The 10,388-nt window shown below is 32.9% G+C and overlaps 1 protein-coding gene across 1 annotated transcript; it reads left to right on the forward strand.

Moving 5' to 3' along the window:
* The first annotated feature begins 6,657 nt into the window (after nt 1-6,657).
* On the forward strand, nt 6,658-7,167 carry LOC108460116 (indole-3-acetic acid-induced protein ARG7-like). Its single transcript, XM_017759486.2, has one exon. It carries the CDS (start codon nt 6,696-6,698, stop codon nt 7,158-7,160), a length of 465 nt encoding a protein of 154 aa, XP_017614975.2. The 5' UTR covers nt 6,658-6,695; the 3' UTR covers nt 7,161-7,167.
* Nucleotides 7,168-10,388: the final 3,221 nt, after the last annotated feature.

Here is a 10,388-nt window from a genome sequence, read left to right on the forward strand (position 1 = left end):
AATTGTAACCACGGAAGGTAGCATGAACTTACCTGATAAAACGATACTGCTTTAACTAACATGGACTATTTGACAGTTTTTCCTTTTTTTGCTCAAGTCAACAACTTGATCTAAATAAATAATTATGATTCAAAATATCGATACCAATCTCATAATAACACTAAATTCATGCTTATATTCATTTTACATAATTGTCATAAACTTTTACATTTTATTCAATTTAATCCCTAAAACAAAAATGAACATAGCTTTCACAATTGAGCTTCGATTTTCACTCCAATTTAAATTATGTCCTTTTATAGCCCTCAAGAATCCAAAATTGTAGAAATTTAATGTCACTTTTGACATATTCACAATTTAGCCCCTAAATGCAAAATTAACAAAATTTATTTAATCAAGTAGTCCTTAAATATTTCATAGCTTCTAAATCTACCAATTTCTATCAAAACATCTAAGATTCATCAATGACAAGTTGTAAAATCTTTAACAATTTTAAAAGTAAAATACAGGTTAATTGGATCTATTTGCAATGATATCAAAAACATAAAAATTACTAAAAATAGATACCTGAAATCCTACATGCAAGTGACCAAACGGTTCAAAAGTGATGGGCGTCAAAACCACCAAATATAATTCCTGCAAAACAACTCTAATTAGTAGTAGAGTGGTAGTAGAGTCGAGTCCACAAGGATTGGATGCTATAATCAACTTCCGTGTATAGCTTATGATTAGATTGGTTGTCGTGTTGAAGGTCGTGGCAATAGTCATGACCATGACTCCAATCGTACCTGAAAAAATTAGAAATAAAAGTAAATCGGGGATTTTTGAAATGTTTAGAAACTAGATAATTGAAATATCATAATTAATTAATTAAATAAATTCAGAATTATGCAACAGATATAAAAAGCCTTAGCCTTAGACTCGGTAAATTTCGTATCAAGAGTCGATCCTCGAAAATTAATCTTCTCCTCCAATAGATTAGCTGGTTATAGCAGTTAAGACCGTCCTAACCACCAATTCCTCCTCTAGTAGCTGGTTCCGGTACGACCTGCAAACCAACCTTTACCGATTATCTAACCGAGATACACGTGTTCCCGATTCAAGATTTCGGCAGCCTTACTTTCTGAAGAACCCAACTCGAATTAACGGCCTTAACCGCGTGGGTCATTTAAACCCGATCACTTCTTCCTCGATTTGTTCTCGAAAATCTGAATACAACACAGTCGACTCGAATCTCCAACTGTAAGCAAACACGACTCTAACCTAACGTGCACTTTGATTTGAAATCGAATTTAACTTTAAGGGATGATTGGTCTATCCCGATACTTAGGAAAAAATGAATACCGATGGAATGAATTTTTAACACGAATTCGTATCTCATGATTCCTGATCGAAAAGAACACCGGCCTAAAGCTAAGATGGAATTTATTTAAGCATGAAATTATTCATGCAAGTTGTGGAAGATGATGGGATTTGTATGAAAGGTGATGGAAATTGGGAAGGAAAAGTACTTGGAAGGCAATTAGTCCAATTTTATAAAAGAAGCAAAAATTTGAAACAAAGCTACAGAATATTAATGTCAAAGTGAAAGAAAAAGAAAAGTAATTTTATTCCAAATTGGAGTAGGAATACAAAAATGAATGGATGACTTTCTAAGAACATAAAGCCCCTATTTATATATATGGGGTTTACTAAATTTAGCCTAAACTAATTTAATATAAAATAAAAAATAAAAATAAAAATCAAAATAAATAAAATAAGATTTTCCTATTTTTGGCTTTTACAAAGTCAAAATATTTGATGTGTCCTTGGCTTCCTCCATCTTTTTGATTTGGCCCATTTTAATGATTGTCTTTCAAATTGGTCATTTTTAGCTTGTTTTTGACTAATTGCATCATTGACAAGATTAAATCATAAAAGCACTTAATTAGCAGGGTTCAATTCAAAAATAAACTAAATTAAACACAAAAAATATGCAAATTAACATGTTTATCAAAAAGCTCGAAGCTTTCTTTTTCTTTCAACCATGGTGTTATTTGGTGATAAAAAGGAAATGGGAAGATGATAACCTTTTAATTATGTTTTATTACATTTTCTTTTATTTTAACTTAATTTTTAATTCAAAATTACAAAGAAACCACTCACCTACGGTCCACTTAGTAAAAAGTGGTTAAATTTTCATGCAAATCCCTTTAATAATATATTTAAACATTTAAACTAATAAAATTCTTTACTGATTAACTTTTACGATTTTTATGATTTAGTCCTTTTTCCTTAATTAACTATCAAATTACTAAAATTTTTGGACCGAACTTCAATACACCTATATAGTAACTTCGTAAATATTTAATAAAAATATTTACGGACTTGGTTTATAGAAACAAGGTATTGATAGCTTATTTTTTGAAACCATTTGACTTTAGGGACAATCCACTTGTACTTAACTAATTATCCAATTAAATAAATTATAAAATAAAAAAATCACTATATCATAATGCTTGACTTGTAAATATTAAATAATAATATTTACGTACTCACTTGTAGGAATTGTGGTCCCGAAACCACTGAAAAACGAGTTATTAAAAGTTAAATTATATGGTTCATTATATCATCCAATACTCAAATCCACCGATAGGGTCGAGTATAAGGTGTTACAAGGATCATATTGGGAGAACAAATATTATCCCAAAGAGATTAAGGATATCCTATAAGAGTAACACACTTATGACAAGGTCATTGGATGAGCACTGATCGAGTTGCTTTCATAATGGTATGTTATTGGGGAGAGCTCAGTCACGATACTATAGTAGAATGACTTTGTGACTAAATGAGTTTATAATTAATAGACGAAAAGCTGGAACATAATTATAAATAATTTTAGCCTTAATTGCTTATGGCCAATCAGTCCCTCTATTAGTTTGTTGAAACCAAAAATGAATTGTATGTTGAATTAAATGAAAAGAAATGAATAGAAATAGAGAAATGGAGAAATAGGAAACATTTGAAAATGATTATGATTTTCTCCAAAATGAAAATAAAAATGAAAATAGAGAAATGAAATTATTTGGAAATGAATATGGTTTTCTCAAAATGAAAATAAAAATGAAAAAACTTGAAAAATGAATTTATATTTTTCGAATTAAATGAAATTCGAAAATGAAAATAAATCATTTGGTCACAATGAATCGTTGAATGCGAAAATATTAAATATATTTTCTCATAGATTCTTTTTACGATAAATTCCTCATGGTTTTAACAAAATTAGAATTAGGTTGAGACAATTATTTAATTGAAAATATATTGAAGTTTATTTTTGGGAAATAGAAAAATAAATATTGGGTTGGATCAAATTATAAAGTATTAGGTTAAAAGCTCGGGAAGTACTTGTAATTGGACCTAATATGGAAGAGGCCCAAAAGCCTCTTATGTAATAAGGTGTGACGACAAACCCTAGTATTATTAACTAGGGTTGTTGCCCATTTCATCTTAGTTGAACTAGGATTTCGTTTCTAGTTGAAATAAACTTCTATAATTCAATAAGGGTTCTACGTTCCCTTCCTATAAATAAATGACATTAGTAGGGCTATTTACACAATGAAAAGACGTTGTTACTCTATCGAGAAATAGAGAGAACTTATTCTCAACTATTAAATATATTTTTCCAGAATAACAATTCTACCAGTTTTTATTTTAAAAAAAGAATATTCGTATTCACTTAAAAAGAAAAGAAAATTATATTTAGTTTTTTAGTTTGATTTGTTTTGTTCTAACCTACACTCGAAGAAATTTGCGGTACAAAAATAGCGGAAAATATCGTTTGGTTGAAAGTCAGGAATGATAAAGATTCGTCTATTCGAAAACACATATACAATTTCAGTTTAGAGTTTATTTCTATAAATATCACAAACCAGGTTGATTTTTAAAATTTTTATTTTCTACTGTGTAAGAAAATTGTTTTCGAATCAAATTTTTTCCAACAGAAAGTTATGAGATAAATATTCAAGACATTTTGAGAGATAAAAGCAGCTTTAAATTGATGATAGATATTATCTAATGGCTGGTTGGATGATGACTAGAAGAAGCCTATAAATAGGTAGTTGGTTGGTGTTACTTTGATGTGATTTTGGAGTCTCTTTAGATTGTTGTGTTAAGTTTTCTTACTATTTTGTTCGACACTCTTTTAGGCATTTTGTTGGAGAGGTATTCTTACTTGTAAGTAAGATTTCTGGGTAAGTGATTTGTAACAATTGGGTTTATTGTTGGTATTGTAATTACCATTGTTGTAAGGGTAAATTTAGCTTAAGCCAATAGGTAATCCGAACGATTGTTGAGTAAATTATTCATTGCGAGGCTCCATAGAGGAGGATTTGTGAATCCAAACTATGTTACAAAGTCTGTGTGCCTACTCCTTTCTTTCTCTTATTTGCTTATTGTCTTTGTTACATTGTTTAGTTCAAACTTGAGCTCAAACATCAATTGGAACAAACAAAATGATTTGATCTTTTTTAACAAATGGATTGAACTAATCGTAAGGAAACAATCAAAGTGGTATTCATAAATAGAGTCAAGTTTAATCACGACATGATTTTTAAAGAATTTTAAATTCTCAATCCATTTTGTCTAAATGTTTCGTTTAATAATTTAAAAATATTAGAATATTAAGAAATATATATGTTTATTTTAATATTTTAATATTTTATAATTAAATTTAAATAAAATATAAAATAAAAGTATTTAATTTGAGTTTGATTTATGCAAGACTGACCCAAGCGTAAAAATGAAAAATCTTTACTCAAAGTGGGTGGAGCCTACTAGATCAGACTATTTCTCCAATCTATGAATAAGTGCAGATCTAACCCAATTCATAAGTATCTCTTCATCTTCCTAGTAAATTGCCAAAACCTTCTTATTTGACCCACTAAACGATTCCATATCCTTTACATACTGATCACTGATTAAAAGTAATTAACTTGGGATTCCTTAAGCTAAACATTACAGTTTCTGTTTTACGAGTATTGTAATGTGACACCTAGTATTTTGTCTTTAACAAGCGACGCATAAAAAAATAATAATGAAAATATAGCTCGGCCGGACACTTGAACAAACAAGTCAAAAAAATCAGAATTCAGAGAGTACGAGAGGAGGTCATAAAACATGAACCACTTAGCTGTTTACAAGTTACATAATATACATACTTTTTTTTTTCTCCCAAACATGCAATGAAGATGGAAGAGCATTTTCTGGACTGCACAGAATCTATGGAAACCATTGAAAACGACTGAGGGATTTGATTCGGTGGGGTTGTACCGTGTCGTGCTCTCGACGTTATAGACCTTCTCAAAATTTGAATATCTTTATATTTTTTGCGGTTATACCTTTCATGTACAGCCCATTAACTCATTTCTTTGAAGACTGCAATTGAAGATTATAAATTATACGTCCCCTTAAAGAGAGAGAAAGGGAAGGGTTTGGGAAAAATTCAAATCTAGAGTTCGGAGATTTAAAAAAAAAAAAAAAGTTTTGAAATGTTTTTCAATTTATTGTAGTCCATAGCCATTTGTCAACCCCCATACCATTTTTCTCCCCTTCTTTTTTTTTGTCATACATTGAAAATAGCCGACCCGGTTTTCAACTCATTTGCTCCTCACACGTGTTGAGGTTTTAGAACTTAAAATAAAGATGTAGAAATGAAAGTTGTAGTAGGTGATTTTGATATGATTATTTAATCAGATTATTCTCAAATCATGTAACCCTCCAAACTTAAAAGACCTCCCACCAACTTTAATCCTTTCTCCATATAAAATTTATGTGCCATGTATGTTGTTCTCTTTGTAATTCTCAACTAACATCTCCAATAAAGACAAATGGAATTTTAAACTTCACTATGGAAGAATATCCCTAATTTCAGTTCCATCTTTAGTCAATCAATCATGGAATGGATTATATTGCATCATGATTCTACTTACCAGAAACTGAATTTGAGATTTAGAGATTCCCACCTTAAAAAAAAGGTTGAATAAAACAAAAGTGGTTCATTAGTTTTCTTGAAGATTATGCTGTAGATTTGATGATTAATCATACAACCCTTACAATCATTAGTGGTTGGCATTTGTTTCATACAAATGATTCTTTACCAATTAATTACTTAATACTCCTTTATTTTTGTTCTAATTAGTACAATTACAACATGAATGGATTAAAATTATTAACAATTCATATTAAAGCTAATAAATTAAGACTAAAACTTTCACACATAATAAGATTGAATGACCTATATATAATTGTGTATGATTAATCTTGAATCGAGTACTTAAAATTTAGAACCTCCACTTCTACTAATAGAAGGTATATCTAATTTTAAATATATAAAAACAATATATATAAATTCTCATTCCATTATCATATTTGAATTTAGATATTAAAACTCAAAGTAGCTTTTGATATTCTAAGCCACCCAACACTTATTTTTTTACCAACAAATGTGGTGCATAATGTTCTACAAAAATTCAAAACAAGGGTGCCTAAAGCCTATTTCCCCGTCTACTATTGATGAGTCAAAGTAAATGTGAGACCCTTTTTACAAATTAGGAACCAAAATTCCACAGATTTCCAAAGTCAAAAGATAACCAATTCTTGAGACATTCCCTCTCTAGCTACAATACAAATTCTCCCCCTCAACCACTAATCCAATAGACATGAGACCACCTCTTCTCCAAGCTCCCCCTATCTTCCCTAACATCTCTCCTTCTCTTTCGAGTCTGAAACACAATAGAAGAAGAAAAATGTTGGGGAAAAAGATGGGTTCGTTGAAGAAGCTAGCCAAGAAGGTGAAGGGGATGGGGGGAGGTGGCGGTGAGCAATCACACTATGAATGTTTGCTAACGGAAAATGAGCAAATGTCTCCTTCGGCTTCAACCCCATCTGGGTTTTTCGCTGTTTACATAGGAGACGGTGAAGAAAGGTTTGTAGTGCCAACCAGCTTCTTGTCACATCCACTCTTCAAGATGTTGCTGGAGAAGTCATACAATGAATATGGTTTTGACCAAAGGAATAAGCTAGTTGTTCCTTGCACTGTCTCTACATTTCAAGACGTTGTCAATGCTGTTGAATATTGTTATGGCAAGTTTGATTTTGGGAAACTAGTTGAGGAGTTACTTTAGGGGGGGGAGAAGGGTAGATTCTTAATTAGTCTCAGGAATGCATTAGACTTTCAGTTTTTCTTTTGTATCATAAACATTCCAGCTCTGCTGCACATTTGATTTTGGTAATGTTAATAAGTTTTTGTAGGTAGATTAGGTCGAATCAAGTTGAGAAGAACATAAGGTGATTAATAGCTGGTTTTTCTTCTTCTTGTAAATATTTTCTGCAAGAATTCAGATTGTGATGCCAGAAGACAATTGGTTAGGTTAGCCATCAGGATTCATTTTCTGATGGGGCAAGAAGAGAAGAATCTGTTCACCATAATTAACTTCGTTTTTTTTTTCAAAAGAGATTTTCAACTTTCTCTGGCTCTTCCTCCCTTTCTTCCATCTCTACCGAATCACAGACAGTTAATTTGGCCTATATTACCCGGTATTATTAAGTATTCCAGCCTATGGGGTTATGGTAAACAACTTGCAACGAAATAAGTGTTGAGTTCGATTTTTTGACTCGAATTTGTAATGCAAGGATGCATGTGAATTAAAAAATAAGAGTGAAGAAAAGATGTTTCTCAAATACTAATTTTTTTTTGGTGAAAAAAAGAAAGACAAATAACATAGTTCAATTGTTCAAAAGCATCATTTGCTTTGTCTTGTTGTAAGACTTCTAAGATTTCTTTTGGAGCCACATCAAAAATATGTAAGCTTGACTTCCACGCTAGACTTAATTTGGCGAACCGATCCACAATTATGTTGTGTTCTCTAGGCACATACCTAATTCGCCATTGTCCTTCAAATCTCATAATTCGTTGAACCCTTCTAAAAACGGTAATGCCTGAATCCTCCAATAGGATATCAAACAAAGCCTGGACCTCATCAGGATTATCGGTTTGGATTGTAGCCCATCTATGTCTTCTATTTAACAGTATAAGAAGCACATCCGGGATACCCTATATTTCAACCTCAAAAGGTGAGCATTTACCCAAGTACTGATTAAATCCTAAAATCCAATTACCAATCTGATCCCGTAGCACACCTTCAGCATAAGCATTCCCCGAATCTCTAGCCACTACGACATCAGTTAATAAATGGACCTACGTACCATAGGCATGAGAATTATAGCTCGAACTTAGAGTATCGATCTTGTGACCACTATGATATATTTCGAATTGTTGAGCCCAACTAATAGAGGCTTTGATAACTTCGATTTCCGACCAAGTAAAATTCTGGAAGATGAAAAGATTTATATTCTTCTAGATACGCGAAGCAGTTAATCCAAAAAGACACGACCAAGAGACTCTACGGTCCTGAAATCTTATATGACAACAAAGGTTAGAAGATAACCAAACTTGAAAAGTATCATAATAGAACCTTTGTTGAAGCTCCATTGGAATCACATGCATCCATACTTCCTTTACTGTCGGACAATCCTGAAGCACATGATTGTAACACCCCTTACCCGTATCCGATACCGGGATAGGGAACGAGGCATTACCAGACTTATACTCAGACATTCATGCAAAACAGGACTATAAAATTTTTCTTCAAATCAATTTCATTCATACATACACAATTCGTCCTTTACATGGGCCTATGTGGCCCAAAACATACATCGGAGGTGGTTTGGGACTAAACAGAGAACTTTCGAAAAACTTTGGGCAACTTAACAATTTTCTTGTTTTGGAGAGTGTCACACCCGTGGGGGTAGGCCGTGTGGTCACACATGCCCGTGTGGCATGGGACACGCCTTTGTACTCAACCTGTGTAACTCTTTGACTATGACGCTATCATCAAAATAAGGACACACGGTCATATTACACACCTATGTGTCTAGACCGTGTGGTACGTTAAAAATAAATGATTTTTTCATAAAATGCTACAGACTTCACATGGCCAGAGCACACGCCCGTATAGGTAGGACATGTTTCTCACACAGCCAAGACACACGCCTGTGTCTTAGCCCGTGTGTTTACTACTGGGCATACTGACTTGTAAAACTAGGGTGCAGGGGACACATGGCTATGCAACATGCCCATGGGGGCAAACCATGTGTCATACATGGCCTAGACACATGCCCGTGTGTCTACCCGTGTGGACAATTTAGAGGCTATTTTCTAAGCCAATTGCCACCCTCACTCATCCACATACTCAAACATGTTTCATAGCATGCAACATAGCATATTTAAACACTCAATATCCAATGCCATGGCATTTTCATGCCTTCAAAATATCATTCTAAAGCACATGCAATTAGTCACACCATTTAGAGGCATTCCACACCAATTTCATGCATAACAAAATTTGTTATCCAAATTCCATAATACATATTCATGAATATGATCATCTTAGGTCATTAAGTCATTTCTTATCTTCTAGCATCTAATCCATACTTCATCATACATTTACCAAGCAATAACATATTACATCATCAAAGCATTAGCACATGCATGCATGGATAATTAGATTACAACCCGAAAATCACATATAAGCCATGTCACACGGCTATTACAAAATGAATCATCAATATTAGAGGCCTTTACAACTTGGCCAAATTTGCATGACACATATCACAAAATAACCAAGTCCCCTATACCTGCCATACTCAAGTTATCAAATTAAATATATCCAATATTCTTTTGATAGTGTGATCGAAAACTCCAACAGCTTCCGATCCCCAAGCTAGCTTGGCGGAACTACAAAGGATGGAAATGAAAGGGGCTAAGCATTAAAGCTTAGTAACTCCACATGCAAATAATATGCAATGATAGTAAGCAATTATCATGCAAAGACATAACATAACCATAAATATTATTCATCATTTAAGTAGTTTGACTTATTTATCACGTGTTCATATATATATATATATATACTTTCTTATCACAATTCATCCTTTCTCAAGGCATTGCACATGAGTTTATTGTACATACTTGTACTTACCCGTAGTATATCATATGGTCATACCTTCTTTAACATGCCCTCATTGGGACTTTCATTACCTCATCCATTGCATTACCCATTGAACACTTGGAATACTATTGGATACATGGAAAACTTGCACATAACTGCTACATATACATACATAGCCAAAGCTACCTCATAACATGTCACGCTCGTAATGAGCTACTTACGGGCCTGCTTACATAAGCTATCGATCAAGGTGTAACTACACGGGCTGCTCACACAAGCTGTCACGTATCCGATGTACTCAGGACTACCTAGCCACGAGTAGAACACGTACAAGACCAGTGC

Source organism: Gossypium arboreum, chromosome 4 (genome assembly GCF_025698485.1).
Source record: "Gossypium arboreum isolate Shixiya-1 chromosome 4, ASM2569848v2, whole genome shotgun sequence".
Lineage (NCBI taxonomy): Eukaryota > Viridiplantae > Streptophyta > Magnoliopsida > Malvales > Malvaceae > Gossypium > Gossypium arboreum.

Coding starts and splice junctions, on each gene's coding strand:
- LOC108460116 (XM_017759486.2), top strand. CDS start 6,696: ATGAGACCACCTCTTCTCCAAGCTCCCCCTATCTTCCCTAACATCTCT.